At 36.7% G+C, this 18,486-nt stretch overlaps 1 protein-coding gene and 1 non-coding gene across 4 annotated transcripts in view; one reads left to right on the top strand and one right to left on the bottom strand.

Annotated features, from left to right (window-relative positions):
- SNX25 (sorting nexin 25) overlaps positions 1-18,486 on the bottom strand; it is a 104,513-nt gene that overhangs the window by 20,729 nt on the left and 65,298 nt on the right. For all 3 annotated transcript variants that reach the window (XM_015592787.2, XM_025049878.1, XM_006916384.3), the window contains 5 exons: positions 12,341-12,522; positions 7,119-7,250; positions 5,978-6,250; positions 3,577-3,741; positions 386-517 (listed from right to left, as the gene is read on the bottom strand). In XM_015592787.2, the coding sequence (XP_015448273.1) occupies positions 386-517; positions 3,577-3,741; positions 5,978-6,250; positions 7,119-7,250; positions 12,341-12,522 (884 nt within the window). The remainder of the gene's footprint in view (positions 1-385; positions 518-3,576; positions 3,742-5,977; positions 6,251-7,118; positions 7,251-12,340; positions 12,523-18,486) is intronic.
- On the top strand, positions 1,948-2,051 carry LOC112483474. The gene has a single exon (XR_003047638.1). It is a non-coding gene; the product is annotated as a U6 spliceosomal RNA (small nuclear RNA).

Genomic DNA, 18,486 nt, shown 5'->3' with positions numbered 1-18,486 from the left:
AATCAGAAACACTTAAATTTTTAATTTTTCATCTCTAAATTTCAAGTAATGATTTCCATTTTATTTCAATGCTCAATGGAAAAATAAAATGGTAATTCAGGGACATTAATTGTTCCTATCTGAAGTGTCTTAGGATTCTGGTGAACAAGGACAACTTTCTGTCTGAAGTGGAGTGAGATTAGATCTCTACCAGGCAACCGTGTGTAGCTCCCAGTCATGGGAGAACCAGAGTGTAATATGGGGGAGGGAAGGTAGGACAAATGCAGTCTAAAAGAATAAATGTAAGTTTTCTATCCTAATGTCCTACCTTAATTCTCCAGGACAAAATCTTATCTGATGAAGCCAACTTTTAAAATAAATTGGGAGGAAAAGCCATCATACCTACCTCTCCACTGGTGATGGAGGCTTTCCACATTCCAAGGTTCTCACACCACCAGTCTGTTCTTGCCATGTGCAGTTGAAGTTCCGTGCGTTCTTTCTCTATTAGAATGATTTCCTCCTTCAACTTGGAAACAATCTACCACAGGGAAACAATCCTGGGAGTTATGAAACCATTTAAAATGCTATATAATTCAGCAAAGTAGTGAGACATAAAATCAACATATAAAAATTAGTTGTGTTTCTATACACTAACAATAGACAATCCAAAAGGGAAATTAAGAAAACAATTCCATTTACAATAGCATAAAGATAATAAAATACATAGGAGTGAACTTAAGCAAGGAGGTGAAAGACTTCTACAATGAAAACTACAAAACACTGATGAAAGATATTTAAAAAGACATAAATATAAATGAAAAGATAGTCAGTCCATGTTCATAGATTAGAAGACTAAATTTGCTAAGATGTCAACACTAGCCAAAGCAATGTACAGATTTGACATTGCTTTGATATCTCTATCTAAATCTCAACAATGTTTTTTGCATAAACAGAAAAATCCATCTTAAAATTCATATGGACTCACAAGAGAGAATGAACAGCCAAAACAATCTTGAAAAGGAAGAACGAAGTTAGAGGATTCACACTTTCTGATTTCAATGCCAACTACAAAACTACACTAATCAAAGCAGTATGGTACTGGCATAAAGACAGACACATAGACCAATGGAACAGAACAGAAAGCCAAGAAATCAACCTTCACCTATATGGTCAAATGATGGTGAGAAAACAGAATACTCACATGCAAGACAATGAAGTTAGACCCTTACCTAACACCATATATAACAATTCAAAATGGTACAAAGACCTAAACATAAGAGCTTAACATTATAAAATTCTTAAAAAAAAAACATGGGGAAAATCTTCATAACAATGAACTCTCAATGATTCCTTGGCTATGACACCAAAGGCACAGGCAACAACAACAACAACAACAACAACAACAACAAAAATTAGACTTCATACAAATTTTAAACTTTTGGGCAAAGAATAAAAAGGCAACCCACAGAATGGAAGAAGATATTTGCGAATCACATAACTGATAGGGGATTAATATCCAGAATAAACAGAGAGCTCCTAAAACTCAACAACAAAAAAGCCAACAATTGATTCAAAAATGGGTAAAGGACTTGATTAGGTATTTCTCAAAGAAGATACATAAATGGCTAAAAAGCACATGAAAAGATACTCAGTGTCACTTGTCATTAGGGAAAAGCAAATCAAAACTACAATGAGATACCACACCTCACACCTATTAGGATGGCTACTATCAAAAATAAATAAAATGAATGAATGAATGAATGAATGAATGAACAAATAAATAAATACAAACCCAGAAAATGACAAGTGTTGGTCAGGATACACAGAAACTGGAATCCCTATGTACTGCTGCTAATAAGGCAAAATGATGTGGAAAACAGTATGGAGATTTCTCAAAAAGTTAAAAGCAGAATTCACATATGACCCACAATTCCAGTTTTGCATACACACCTAAAAGAATTGAAAGTAGTGCTCACTGCGGCAGCACACATACTAAAATTGGAATGATACAGAGATTAGCATGGCCCCTGCACAAAGATGATATGCAAATTTGTGAAGTATTCTATATTTTTAAAAGAAAAAGAAAAAAAGAATTGGAAGCAGAATCTCAAAGAGATACTTGTATACCCACATTCATGGCAACATTATTCACAATAGCCAAAAGGTGCAAACCAAGTGTACAGAGAGAGATGAATGGATAAACAAAATGTTATATACACATGCAATGGAATATTATTCAGCCTTAAAGAAGAAACAAATTCAGACACATAGTACAATATGGATGAACCTGGAAGACATTATACTAGGTGAACTAAGCCAGTCACAAAATAAAAAATACTATATGATTCCATTTATATGAGGTATGTAGAGTAGTTTAATTCTCAAGAGACAGAAAGTAGAATGATGGTGGCTGGGACATGGTGAGGGGAAAATGGGAAGTCAGCGTTCAATGGGAACAGAGTTTCAGTTTTGCAAAATAAAGCTAATTCTGAAGATAGATGGTGATGATGGTTGTTTAACAATGTGAATGTACTTGACACTAAAATGTATACTTAAAATAGCTAAAATGGTAAAATTTTGTTGTTTATTTGACAATTTTGACAAAATAAATACTTTATTAAAAAAATGCTACCTCCTTGGATCTCTTTTATGAGAAAACCTATAGGGTTATGTAACCCTGTACTTTAAGGGTGGCAGCTTCGCCCCTACACTCTTTTGAACATGCAGTTTACATTCGGAACCCTTTCCCTGCTCAGAAAACCTGCAGGAAGTGTCTCTGCCTAGGCTGTCATCCCACATTTTATCCTCATTAAAGGCTGTGACTCTCTGCTTCATTTTCGTGGAAGTATGTTTTGGGTCCGTAATCAGTATGCTTGCTCCCTAAGAGCAGGTGGTAGACTCAATGTTTCACTGATTCTTCACAGTAACCAGTACAGCATCATTCATTTACTCATCGCTTATGTTTCTGAACATGCATTCAGAAACTGCCAGAGAAGATCCATCTGGCAGACCAAAGAGAGTTGGCCATACCTCCGTTACGGAAACCTCCTTGCTGGACTCCAAAGGGGCATGAACACAAAGTGAAAGGCCGCGCACTGCTTGGGCTGGAGAAATGCCAAAGAGCAAGATGCCGTTTGCATTTTTTGAACTTACAGATTTTGTTGGCTTTTAGCAACATAGTTTATTTCCTGCATAATTCTGTGGGGTTCTCTAAATTGTACTTGCAACATTGGTAAGGAAAAACAAAAGTTTTTTTTAAGATTGTCCTTGTTAACTCACTCCCAGAAATGACCTTGGTACAAGGGAAAGCTTTGCCCCTCCCCAAAGGTACTGCAGGCAAGCCAGATAGGAAAACAGAGTTACACGCAGTTGATAACTGGGTAAGAACCCCAAATCACGAATGATTGAAAACAAGCACTTTCCTAATTCTTACTAGAAGCAAAAAAAATAAAAAAATTAAAAAAAATAACAATAGAACTTACAGTAAAATTCTTTTTAAAGATATTGTGACACTTCTCAACATAAACCGAAAACTACAATTTATCAAATTTTAAAAACTGACACTTTCAAAGACAACCTCAAAATAGAAAGAGTTACCTTCTTGTCAGGTTTTGGTGCATTTTGAATAGAATTTAGAGCTTGCCTTTTATATTCAAGTTTCTCATTTAGTTCTCGTAGTTTGTTTACAGCAAAACTGGCTTGTTCACTAATCTGACTGGTGCCTTCATCCACAGATTCCTCACCAGCTTCACCACCTGGGTCCTGGGAGAAAAGTCACATAACCACCATTATCTTATAAAGGTGGACTATTCAGTAATTATTATTCATTGTATAGATGCTACATAATTATAAATACACTGTCCAAAACACTAGGTCCCACTAAAGAAAGAATCTATTTTTGTCTAGAAGCAGACTGCTTTCTCTTAGTAAAATTAAAAATTGAAGTATTTGGAACCAAAGTAATTGGTATTCCAAATTGCAATGAAGAAAAAAAAAAAAAAGAAATATTTAAAAGCTTAAAGAAAGGAGAAAATATTCCATACCATTATTTCCCAAAAGGTTCACCCAAGGGAATCTGCATGGAACAAGGGAAGGCACCTAAGCTATCTAACCAACTTAACCCAAACATTCTGTGCCTGATCTTTGAGAAAGACTGAGACTGGGCTTCCTTTTGGTTTCCTATGAATATTATGGAAAAACTCATGAAAAGTTTCTTTAAAATAAAATTTCCAAATTCCCACTAGTTAAAGTACTTTCAGTATACACTTTGTTTGGTCCATCTCTTGAAGGCATATTTCATAAATCATTAAGTAGATTATGTTACTAGTAAAATGGTTAGCATTTGAAAGTGACTTAAAATTCACAAAGAACTATATAAGTTGGAAAAATCTGGACAGATTACCAAAGGACATGTTAATTAGCTTCACGAGCAGCAAAGGCAGCAGGACACTCAAAAGAACTACTGAGAACTATCTTCTGGTTCGTTTGCTCCTTAACTTTCTTCGAGTTTTTTCTTCTTTTATTAATTGTAACAAACAATAAATTATTTTTTTCAAAAAATATTATATATCATTTTATAATTATATTGTAATCACAGAAAATAAAATACTATAATCACAGAAAACCAAGCTGGTTTCCTTTTTGTATGATCTTTTTAAGTCTTGTCCATAAGTACATACATTATGACATAATTCTACACCTACATACTGTATACACTCATGTGGGTGTTCTGTCCTTTTCATATGACATATACTACTGCGTATTCTGAGGGTATTATAGTCTTCAAAATTATAATTTTATGGCTGCTGAGTACTTTATGAATTGATAATTTACTGAGGCATATTCCTATTGCTTCTCCTGATACGGGTTTTGTTTCTCTGCTATCCCAGATATACTAAAATGAACTCCATTGTGCATAAACTTTTTTCTATATTTTAGCTATTTTCTTAGGATAAATTTCTATAACTGGGATTATGCAACAAAGAGTAGGACTTTTCAAAAGGGCAGTAATACATATTACCCTTCTCTGAATCCTAGGTGAAACTGAACATGTCGTCATGTTTGTTTACTAGTATCTATCATGTCAAGTCCTTACTCAATTTATCTGTTGGGTATTGATGTTTTTATTAATTTGAATAACCTCTTTTTTAATAGCATTTGCATATTAACCATTTTAATTTTTGGTTAGAGAGATAACACAGTTAAAACAAACTGGCCTGTACACTGAAAATATAAAGAACCAAGTAACAAACTTAAAAAAAAAAAAGTATGAGTAAATGAATTCAACAATAGTTCAGAGACGCCAGCTTCTAATACCATGAAGAGCAAACACTTGATCCCCGGGACTTAAGACACAGTGAATTGGGCAGAAAGAATTCAAATTATGATCTTTTTAAATAAGATGACTCTAAAACAATAGACCTTCACAAATCTTAAAACTCATGTAAGTCATTAATAGTATATGAGAGATGGCAACTGGGACTTCTTAAAATGACCTCATACACTGTGAGAAAATTAGACATACGGTATTGGCTGAGCATAGTTTCTTTTAGAACAACTTAATTTTGTCTGATTTTCTTAAACTCCAAAATATTTCCCGTAATTCCTCCCACATTCTCTTCCTCTCCTCCTTTTCCCCCCATCTTTTGTCTATTCTTAGGCTGGACTAGAGTTCTACTGATTTCTTTCCTGGCCTGAGCCACAAATGTCCCGCCCCACAGATTTTCTACCCTCATTTTCAGGAGTCAAACTCAGGGTGTGTCTCAGGCAGACAGGGCAAGAGAGGTCCCTGACTGAATAAATACTGGGTGGTGGTAAGCAGTTGGTCAGGACAAAAAAGAAGTGCATACGGCCAGAAGCAACAAGGTAATTCTACTTAAAGTACTGTATAATAAAAGATGAAAGTGCACACCAAATTTGGCTTATACAACATGCGCCCGCCTAATTATATTCAAAGCTTATCCACTGAAAAGGGAGCAGAAAGTTAAATGGGACTCACCGCTTCATCCTTGTGAGAAATTAACTGTGAGACATGTTTTTCTTCTTCTTTTATCATCAATTTCTCATACAGGTCACTGACAATAAATGAAGGGTAATATCTGTCCTTCAGGATCTCATAAACATCTCCCTGGATTTTATAGAACACTTCAATACCTTTATTTCCTACAAGACATTGCTGGATTTCTTTGTAAAGTGATTTTTCCACAGATATTTCTTTGCTCTCCACAAAAAAATTCTGGTAAATTTCACCCACTAATTGGGGGATTTCATTCTGAAAAGACAGGAAAATAAAGAGAAAGGTAAGAAAAATCACCTCTGAGAATTATTTTCTCTTGAATTCTCTGCATTTTTAAAGCTGGAAGAAAGACACTAAGAATGTACACTGGTACATCAGTGTGGGGCTTTGGCTTTCGTGCACACATTCAGGGCCAAGGACTAAGTGTCAAACCATGAAAAAGTAACTGGTTCCGTAAAGTGAACACTTTCTGTTGAACGGTCAATGAAAGTTGGTACTCAGTTCTAGCAACACTCATATAAAGTGCAAATGGGTAATTCAATGTACGCAGTGCTCTTTGTGCTTATTTTAATAAGCCTTGCAAAATAAATATATTATATATGCTATACATATTGTTATGTATATTTATAGACATATACATATACATATATATTTCACATTCTTTAATTTAATTCTTAAATATATACTGAGAACTTGCCAAGTGCAAAACATAATGTTTATTGTAGGGCTTTTCATTGTAAGAGGCATCTGCACCCCAAAATTTTTTTCTGTGTTTCTTAACTCAATCATATTTTAAATAAAATGTGAATAGTATTGTAAAAAAAAAATAATGCCTTTTTATAATGTGTTAAGAAGGAACTACCTGAAACTAAATTCGATATTTTGGTACATTTATAAATCTTTTTTTCCTTTGACTACACAATTGAGAAGCATCTTTTGCAAAAATAAAATCTAATTTTATTTATTATTATGGACTAGAACTTAATGCCAATATTATATGTGGTTTAAAATATTCTTTTAATGTATTCTTATCTTATAGCTCATTGAGAAACACAAACACACTACCTAACAATCAAGTTTTTTTCAGTCGTAGTTATTACTCTTTTGAGCCTAAATATAATACCTTGTTAGCATTCTTTAAATATTCCACAGACTCCCAAAAACTAATCAGAGCTCTCTTGTCCATTCTTTCCATGTACATTCGAAAGTGCTCTCGGTAGAAAGTATTGGCCAAGATATCTTCAAATTGAAGAATCTATAAAAGAATTTAAGAAAATGTTTTAAAAATCAAATTTTAAATACCACTTTGCTTTAACTACCAATGGATTGATTTCTACATTCAAGGGGCGGGGGGAGGGGGGGCGGAATATCTCATTTTTCAAGTTCATAGTCAATGTAATATAGTATTTCTCTCACACTCCTAAATTTTAAGTGGAAAAATTTACTGAATATTCAAAATGCACATATTCAATAAATACTAATTTCTATTAACCATTCATTCATTCATTTGGCATCGACTCTGAATCAGGCACATTTCTAGGAAATGGAACAGACAAAAATTCTGCCCTATAGGATGTACTACTAAAAGCAACAGATGTCAATAATAGAAAAATTAAAGCAAAATGTATCAAAGACCACAAAGCTACAGTCCAATAATGTGGCATTTTTGCTTTCTATCCTATTTTTATATAGCTAAGGAAATCTAAAAATGATTTTATGTCTTGACCTTCTGTTTAGAGTACCACATTCACTAAAAAATCTTTTTTTAACTAAAATTTTAATTGATCCATGATATTCCATTGTATGAATATACTAGAATTACTCCTTTATTATTCTGTATGCTTACAGAAAAAGAAAAACTACTATCTGAAGGCACAATGGGAACAATGTTGAAAACAGACTGTCATAATATGAGAAAGCAGATGACCTTGATAATAATTCATAACTCAATTAATTAGGAGAAATGCCTCAAATTAATTTAGAAGGAATTTAAGTCCCATATCCTTGGATCTTAATTAGATAAAAAATGATAACTAAGTATAACTCAAATGCAATGAAAAGAAAACTTATATTTTAAGGTTCTTAATACTCTGGCAGCTAAAAAATTTTCAGAAATGTTACCAGTAAGATCTTTATAAAACCAAGTGCATATGGTCAACGCACATTTAACTCTTCTGCCACCGACGGTGACCCCTCAACCTGTTCTGTGGGCAGAAAGAAGCAGACATTTTTTCTAACAACTTCTAGTAACTAATTAGAGGTGGCCATTCCTTGCTATGGACCATTAATGATTAGTTTCCATAAATATTTCAGACCATTAGTATTTAGTTAGTTTACTAACTTTGGGAGATTGTAGTATGTTTCTTTACTTTATGTAAACCATACTAGTGAAGCATTTTGAAGTACAAATCTTAATTGTACATGCTCCCAAGAAGTTGAAGGCGCTCATACCAACTGTGGCTAGAGGGCTTCTGATTCTTAACATAGGGAGGAGTTGAGCAGGAAGAACAGTCAACAAATTCTAAGGAAGTCTTCCCAGTATTCACTCAGATCAAATGAATTCCAAGTTAGATATACGTTCACATATTTGCAAAATTAAGTTCAAAAGATCTAAAATATATTAGCCATTGTTATTCTTTTATTGTGTCTTATGAATACCTTCTGTTCAGTCTCCAAACTGTATATATATATACAAATAAATGGTACCAAATATATCTCAAGGATAATTAAACATCTAATATATCTCATATCTTGGCTGGCGGATTAACCAAGTACTTTACTCCATTTGTTTTTTATTTTCTTGAAGCTGGCATGAGCATTTCACCATGTAGCACCTATATTTGGAAAGAGGCACACCGAGGTTTGAATCCTGGCTCTACTACTTCCTAGTCCAGTGAGCTCTATGTTACTCCATCACTCTGAGCCATCGGTTTTTTCATCTGTAGAATGGGGATAGTACCACCTACTTTACAGGTTGCTGTGAGACTTATAACAGCTGTTGTGAATCACAACAAATAATAAAACTAACTGGGAAAAGCACAAACCAGGATTTTGGCTCTGAAAGACAAGACAATGACAGGAGCCAAAAATCAGGGTAGTTAAGAGATCACTTTCTAGATGAGTAAACATGGAAAGTATTAGATCAGTAGGTCTCAAGTGGGGTCGAGAGATTACAAAGGGCATAAGGAAACTTTTTATGGGTGATAAATATGTTTTCTACCTTGATTGTGATGATGGTTTCATGAGTATATACATATGTCGAAACTTATTTGTATACACTCTAAATATATGTAGTGCATTTTATGTCATACCTTAACAAAACTGTTTAAAAAAATAACTATTCCATCAAGCCTTGACAATGGAATTGCAGATAAACAGTGTACACAACATTTATTCTAAGGACCCACCGTCAGAAGAATTACTCCAAATTACACATTGGAGTAATTTTTCTATTTATGGATTGCTGGATTTGATTTGCTAATATTTTGTTAAGGAGTTTTCTGTTTAGTGTCATGATGATATCGGTCAGTAGTTTTCTTTTCTTGTGATGTTTTTCTGTTTTGGTATCAGTTACTCTGGTATCCTATGAAGAGTTGAAGAGTACCCTTTACCTCCATTTATTAAAAGAGTGTAGTTCAGATTGATATTATCTTAAATGTTTAATAGAATTCACTAGTGAAATGATCTGAGCCTAAAGTTTTCTTTGGGAGAAGGTTTTAAATTATAAATTTATTTTCTTTAATACATCTAGAGCTAATCATATTTTCTATTTCTTTTTGAGTCAGTTTTGGTAATTTGTGTTTTCAAAAGAATTCATCTATTTCATTTAAGTTGTAAAATTTATTGGCTTAAAGTTGTTCATAATATTCTTTTGTTATCCTTTTAATGCATTTATGACCTATAGTGATGTCCTCTCTCATTCCTAATATTAGTAATTTGTGTCCTCTCTCTTTTTTTCTTAGTCAGTCTAACTATTAGAGAATATAAATATTATTGATATTTTCAAAGAACTACCTTTTGGTTTCATTGTTTTTTTGTTCTTGTTGTTCTCTATTTCACTGATTTCTACTGTTATATTATTTCCTTCTTTCTAGTTATTTTAGTTTTAGTTTATAGCTTCTTAAGTTGGAATATCACTGATTTTAGACCTTTCTTTTTTCTTCTGGTTCTGAAGTTAATATTAGCTACTTTAGATTGCCCATGCTTAGTGTTTACATGGCATGCACTTCCCCGCTGCTTTTACTTTCAACCTATTTGTGCCTTTGTATTTCATTTCTTGTAGACAACATATAATTATATCTTGCTTTTTATTTATTCACTCAGATAATCTCTTTCTTTTAACTGGAGGATTCATCTAATTTTGAAGGCTACATTCTAAAATGAAGTTAGTGGTGATTCCTCTAGATCGGATATGATTAGGTTATAATTAGATTAGGTTATAGCAAAACTGCTCTACCTATTTATGAAGTTATCACATGGGCCCCAAACTAACCAAAGTCTTACCTTTAGAAGAGTAAACAACCATAAACATTAGAATTCTATAGTATTATCTGAGGCTTCTGGCCTGAAGACCAGAGCAAATGGTTTTACTCTGAGGATAAGCTGTTGCAACAGAAATGGGTTTCTCCTTTCTTAAATATCTGGAATTGAAATGGAGCTAGAATCAGATTGTCTACTTCCAGTAGGTACTTCCAGATAACCTATGCTGAAATCATATTCAAATCTCCTAAAATAAGCTTCCTTTATCATTCTTGGGGTTTTCCTCTACCACAACATCTAAAACCACATCATCTTTTGACTAGGTAGCAAGCCATCAGGTGCTTCTCTTATATGTGTCTCTCTTATCTCTATGAGATCATTGACCTTTTTATTTTATAATTACATGGGATCCTTTGAGAGCAAGGACTCCATCTCATTCATTTTGTATCCTAGTACCTTGCACTATAACTGAGAGACTGTAGACCCTCAATAAATGTCTGTTGAGTGAATGAATGAGCGAGTGAATAAGTGAATAGAACACAAGTAAAAGACTTCATCTATGATAAATGTGGCTAGAAATTTATTTAAGAGACCAGAGGCTGAGGAGAAGGAGGAAGAGAACAACATTCAATTTGCCAAATCCACTTTCTCTCCAATGTTAACCAAAGGGTGAAGTTTTTACTTTGGACCACAAAGCCAAAATCACTTAAAGGTTTACTTGCTAATAGCAAAATAAACAGAACTCCAGTGGTTAGTGGACCCCTCTATAAAACAAGTGCTACTCAGGGCTGCATTTGTGCCACTTGTGTAAAATGCTGCAGAAGAGTTGGTCAAAGATGGAGCATAAACTTTTCTGAAAAGGCTGTAATGGAGACTGGGCCTTGAACAAAGTAAAAGTTCATCAGTGGAACAGGGAGGAAGGGGAAAGTCACAGATAAACATTTGAATGCAAACTAAGAGCTGAACAGGAAAAGTTAAAAACCAAAAAGATCAAGAGACTAAAAACGAGAATACGTGAGTAGGAGTATAGCCAGAATTAAATTATGCTGATGTTTCTTTGTGGCTAAGTGCCATCTTACAAAAGAGGCTGGAGTTTGCCTTGAGGTCCTGATCCCGTGTGGTACAGTCAAGCTCCTCAGAGAGTACTTTGGCTGTTTCCTTCAATCCTAGCATGCTCTCAGTCTTAGAAGACAAACTTGGTCCTTGAAAATAAGGGCAGGCATCAGGTAGGGCTAGAGCACTTTCCTAAGCTCTATGATTTAAGGAGTCCATATCACACAGTTCAAACTTTTGTTGTACAAAAACAGTCACCAACATATTATGGTTTAGTGAGAAAGAACTCAGATTTGTGAATCAATTAGATTTGGGTTTTTTACCTAGTTCTTCCTCTTCCTATCTACATGGCAATTAACTTAAACCAACTGTTTCTTCACCTATAAAATGGGGATACTGAGTACGTATTTAATAACAATGTGGTAAGAGCTAAGTAAAATAATTTATAAGATACCTTTACTTCATAGATGTATTTCTATCCAAGTGGTACGGAGTAATACGACTGGCCCTTGCAAATATAAATATGCTCCTCTAGGATTGTGGGAAGGCAAAGGGGGAGGGGCTGGGAAAATATACACAGGCATGTACACACACACATACATATACCCCATGCCAATCTATCACACCTATTACCTTTCACAGAAGTCAAGGACATCAAGCACTACAGCTCTTTCACTCATCAAAGCAAACGCGTGAGTCTATGTTCTGGACCATATGTCTCAAAAACCAAAAAGTTAAAAGACTGTATATGTGATTTCATCAGTGTTCGTAACAAACATGAAATGGGCAAAACAAGAAACTGCAAAGTTCTACCTTTTGGTTTTGCGGCCCTTCCCCCTCTTCCAAGGCCCCGTCCTCTTGCTGGTCATAGGCAGGGCCTCCCAGGGTTCTGATTCTCTTCTCACACTGCTTCTTTGCCACAGTCAGTTGGTTAATGTACCTTTTCATATTCCTGGCCCTCAGGAGATCAGCTTTCATTGCAGCAGTTTCTTTACCTTGAATGGGATGAATGGATAGTACCTAGTCAGAGGACAAGGTACGAAAGACAGAACACAACAATCCTGAACCAGATTAGTATCTGATGTTGTACATTTGAACAATGGTGGGTACTAAACGATATAGAATAGAATAGAATAGAATAGAATAGAATAGAATAGAATAGAATAGAATAGAATAGAATAGAATAGAACAGAACAGAATTCATGCTAAATACAAATAGAAATACCATTAATTTCTAAACATAATTTCTAAATATACCACTGACAAATCTTATCTAAGTGTAAAACACTTAAATAAAACCTTTATACACATATACTCATAAATTGATGTGCATGTATATGTGTGTGTATATATCTATATATCTATATCTTTGTATGTATGTGTATGTATGCATAATCATTTGTAAGCATATACTCACTATGTATCAGGCACTGGCTAGGCATTAGGGATTCAAGACCAATTGTTCGATCTCTGGAACTTAAAATGTAGCAAGGGAGAAATCCAAAGACAGTATGAGCAATTACAAATATAATATGGGCTATAAAGAAAATGTGTAGGTACCACTAAACTGCTAAACAGTTGATTCTAACCCAGGTTTTCCTGAGGAAATTCCATTCAAATAAAATGAATAGAGTGGAGTGTGGCAGAAAGAGAGAACGGCAAATGTGAAAGTGAAAACCCTGAAGCAGGAAAGAGAACAGAGCTTTGTAGAAATTGAAACAAAGCCGGACAGCAGATGTAGAAGTTGCTGGAGTGATCCGAAATGAATCTGAAGTAGGCCGGGGCTCGAAGATGCAAAGCCTTTCGGTCCACAGAAAGAACTTTGGTCTCTAGCTCAAGAGCACTGAGAAGCTTTTAATGGGTTCGTAAGCAGAAGTATGCCATAAATGGATGTGTATATTTAAAGATTACACAGGAAGGAGGGCAAAAGAGAGGTGGAAGGTGAAAGACTGCAAGTAGAGAAACCAGTTGGGAGGTCACTGCAGTAACTGAGGAGGGCTACTGTGGCCCACACTGTGCTCATGGCAATGGCAGAAGTGAGAACTGACAGGATTTAAGGATGATTTAGAAAGACAACTAACAGGACTCAGTGACTGACTAGACAGGACAGAGGATAGGCTGCTAAAGAATGTAAAAAGAAAAGAGGTATCAAAGGCAGCTCTCGAACTTCTGCCATGAGCAGCCGTGGAGAAGGCGGAGCCAATTACTGAATCGGAACATTCAAGGAAAAGCAGGTTTATGAAAGATCAGAAGTTCAATTTTGAACAATGCAGCAGATGATATTTGCTAAAGATGGCCATAATAATAGCTCCCATCTCACATGCTCTTTTTACAGTGTCACTTTGACAATCTTCCTCTGAAAAAAGTAGGGTATGTGTTCACTTTCCTTGAAGCTGGACGGGTCTGTGATTATGCAGGAAGTGACGCTACGACTTCCAAGGCTAGTTGGTAAAAGACCACTGACTCGGAGCCCTGAGCTGCCTCTTAAGTTATCCCGCAGGTATGAGGCCTCCACGCTGTGAGGAAGCCTACGCAATCAGTCAGTGGAGAGATGGGCATGGAGAGGCCCCCCAGATGACAGCCCTGGCTGAGATCTCAGCCCACATCCAGCACCAACTTGGTACCATGTATATACGCCATCTGAAAAGTGAACCGTCCAGCCCCAGACAAGCAGAGAAAAGCCATTCTCGATAAACCCTGCCCAAACTGCAGATTCCTGAGCAAAAGAAATGACTGTTGTTTAAGACGTGATGATTTAGGGTGGTCTGTTGTGCAGCAAACAATAACCAGAATAGGCAAGCTGAGTTTGAGGCCATTTGAACTTTCTAAGCAGAGACATAAGGTGTGAAGTTAAAAGTGTTTGGCTCTAAGATGGTAACTGAAGTCATAGGGGTAGGTGAAATAACCCAGGAAGAAAAAGAAAGATCCCAGGACATAACTTAAATAAATCCCATATTTAATGGTAAGAGGATAAGAAGAGAAGCCAACCCGAGAGACTGAAGGAGAGACAGAGGATGAATGAGTGTGTGGTTTACTGAGAAGTCAAAGAAAGAGAATTTCAACAAAAAAGGAGAAATAATCTCTTTTTTCTGTTTTCCTGCAACCGCCTCCTAACTGGTCATCATGCTTTTATCCTTGGCCTCCCCTTCAGGCTTTATCTCAACACAGCAGCCAAGGCAATACTATCAAAACATAAATCAGATCATGCCATTCCTCTGCTCAAGAACCTCCCACATACCCCACTCCACCCACAGCAAAGCCTCTTCTAAGGGGCTGTAAGGCCCTGCACACTCTGGCCTCAGAGTCAGCTCTCTGACCTCAGCCCCTACTGTCCATACAATCCACGCTGGTCTCCTTACTGGTTTTTTTCTTTTTTAAATTACAGCTTTACTGAGATATAATTCACAAACCATACAGTTCACCTATTTAAAGTATACAATTGAATTGTTTTTAGTATATTTACGGAGTTGTGCAACCATCACCACAATTACTTTTAGAACATTTTCAATGTCTCCAAAAGAAACCATGTACCATTAGCAGTCATCCCACAATCCACTCAGCCCTAGGTGTTTTTCCAGGGCTGCCTCTGTGGGTTTGCCTGTTCTGGACATTTCATATAAGCAGAATCATACACTATGTGGTGTTTGGTGACTAGCTTCTTGAACACACTGGGCAGCTCCCTGCTCAGGGTATAAAAGTCTGATGCGTTCTCTCAGCCTGGCCCGTGCATCACCCATATCATCTGTGTGGCTCAATTCCTCGCCTCCTTCAGGTCCCTGGTTTGGGTCTCAGGGAAGCCTTCTCTGGCCACACACACTATTTTCAACTGTAACCCTCACCTTACAATACTACTTTTCTCCCTCTCTGCTTTACTTTGCTATACAGCATATTACCATACTGTATACTTGACCTATTTGTCCTATGAAGGTCAGCATTTTGTTTGTTTATAGACTTCAGTATCCCCAGCACCTACAATAGTGTCTGGCAACCCAGTAGGACTCATTAAATAGCTGCTGAACGGGTGAATGAACTATGTCAAATGTCATGCAGAGGTCACTAACAACACAGGTAACGTTTTCTGAGTGCTTACCACCTATCGGGTATTGTGTCCTTTCTAAAACTTTAGCTGTGAATGAGGGAGATAGGATTGACCTTATAGAGAATGGACTGCTTTGCATACACAACCTGGAGCAGGGATTGGGGATGATGGAAGGCTTTTTTTTTTTTTTTTTTTTTTATGGGAAAGAAATGAGCTGGTTTTAATGCTGATGAGAAAGAACCAGTTAAGAGAGAAAGAGAGTGTTAGATGGGAAATGTAATCCATAAGACAGGCGAAGAGACTGGCTTTGGGAAAAGGCTATTTCCTCCACTGTAGTAACATGGATAGGTGTAGACAGAAACAAGTTTGGAGACACAGGTGGCCGCAGGCTGAAGCAGCCCTCACATGGATTCCGTTTTCTTGACCAAGTGAGTGAAGTTACTTGCTTAGAGTGAGGTGGGTAAAAAGAGTGAGTGGTCAGAGGCCTGCGGAAGGGGGAAATTCACTGTGGAATGCAGAAGAGCAAGCTCACTTCAGAAACACTGTGAGATTGTTAGGCAATGTTCAGGGCCTAGGAGACCACTAGATAAATATAAATATTCCTGGTCAGATTGCACCTTCTGGAGGTGAGTCATGGTGTACTTGGCTTAGCTTGGTGCTACACTGATAAAAGAAAAGCATCTGTGCTTTCTTTGCTTCTTGGTGCCCCTCAAAGTGAAGTCGAAGCAATGTTTTACACATCTCCCAGGAGACCTCCAATTCCCCAGGATGATCCTTACCTCTCTCATGTTCCACTTAGTCAATTTGTACAAATGCTTAAAACAGTTCCTCAGCAGGCTGACCACATTAACTGAAAAAACTTAGAAAAGAACCATAAAACATTTTGTCTTTCAGAAGCAGCTTTTCCCAGCATTTATCACAGAGGGTCACAGGCAGACTTCAAGTCAATAGATGGCCCTGTTGAAGAGGGTCTGTCAGACATTATAAGCCGTTTTTCCATATGTCTGCTGAGGAGCTATTTTCTTTTGACTTCCATAGTGGTTTCTCGGCTTGTCCTATGCATGGCTGACACAGAGGCCCTGAGCAAAAAACTCAATAACTCAGGATTCACCTCAAGAGTCAAATTTAGTGTTTCAGAGCCTCCACAGTGGGAAGATACAGGTAAATTTAGTCTGTCCCCAAATTAGTCTGTTGTAACCTAGTAGGCTTTGTGTATGTACCTAAAGAAATCCATGCTTGGAATAGCTAATTTTTCAGAAATTTTTCATTTTTAAACATATATCCTTAAAGTCTAAATTTTGTGCAGAGCATTTAAATTACTCTAAAATTTGGGAACAAAAAAGTTGCTTTTTAAAAATAAACCTAGAACACAATGTTTATTTGGGGTTAAGACAGGCTAATAAAGAGATGTATATTGGAAGAAATTGACACACATTTATCAACAACCAAATTCTTCTTCTCCTAAGAAAGCTTATAAAGCTTTTCTAAAAGTATAAAAACTAGAAGCAAATTACAAAGAGAAGGAAGGAAAAAAGAATAAACTTTCCTCTAAAACCCAGCTGCAGGGTTGAGAATATTCTGGTGCTCTGCTTGAATGTCGCCTGCTCACGAGAACGCCTTCTGTTTGTTCAAGGGCGATACAACGCCATTGTCTGATCACAAAGCTTGTTGCTAACAAATGCAACAGCAGCTTGTTGCTTAGACAATGCTGTTTATTTTTGCCTCAGAAAACTAATGCCACATTCGGGGCTAAATGACTAACATGGAACTTATGCAACCCATGTGTCTGTCGTGCAAAAATCCTTGTAAATCCAGCCATGCAGATGAATACGCTTCTTTGTGACCTGAAATCCCATTTGGCCAAGAAATATTCAAGTCAAGAAAAGTATAGACAAGCAGGTGTGTACCAACCACTGTGGCTGAGCTCAAGCCAGATTCATACGGCTGTTTCTGTGTAGGGCCTTAGGTAACACTGTGCATTGCTAATAAACGTTTATTCACACAGCACTTAATCTAGCTTTAAAAAGAAAGCCAAGACAATGAACAGTGGTAGGTGAAACTGGATGGCAGTGGCTCTTTAAATTGGTGCCAAGATGAACACACAAGGGATATAATATTCTCAAGTAATTAGTATAATGTTTACTGTTTTTCCTCCTACGTAGTCTAGATTCTACTGAGGTCGGAGCAAAAGGAAATGGATTCATTTGGTTTCGTTTGCTGAAAATGATGTCGGGATTAGATGTTAGATGGACCCTTGGGCTACAAAGACATCGTGTTAGACCTGTGAACGACATCACAGAACTGCCTGTTGCTGTAAACCTTCTTCCCATGACGTAGTTCTTCCTTAAGTAAGTGAAGCGGCTTGCAGTAAAAACACCAGGGGACAACTGTGTCGTAATATTTCTAACGAGGCAAAGGAGGGCGAATTAACTTACTCTAATGACTCCAGAAATAGCACAAGTATAAATGGATTAAAACGCACCCCTATATTTTTCAGGTATTAAAAAAACATCAATAGCAGAATATTTTTCTTTTCTGATAGCGCACTATCAAATTCCTAGGCATAGCCTAACAACAGCACCTTAGCAGGTTGACTGAGGAATTCAGTGGATGACACGGCAGCGTTTCTCACCCTAAGCACTACTGACTTCTGGGGCTGGAGAAACCTTTGCTGTGGAGAGCTGTCCTGCACACTGTAGGATGTTTAACAGCATCCCTGGCCTCTACCACTAGATGCCAGTAGCATCCCTTCCCCCAGATGTGACAACCAAAAATGCCTCTACATACTGTCAAATGTCCTCTGTCCACTGGGGGGCAAAACTGTGCCCCCTCACTCCGCCCCATTGAGGAGTACTAATACAGAAGCATAACCTCTGCAGCTGGCTGTGAAGGTGACAGGCAGCACACTTGTCCCCCCACC

This window comes from Pteropus alecto, unplaced genomic scaffold (assembly GCF_000325575.1).
Source record: "Pteropus alecto unplaced genomic scaffold, ASM32557v1 scaffold24, whole genome shotgun sequence".
NCBI lineage: Eukaryota > Metazoa > Chordata > Mammalia > Chiroptera > Pteropodidae > Pteropus > Pteropus alecto.
This window is presented reverse-complemented; position numbering and strand designations above follow the sequence as displayed.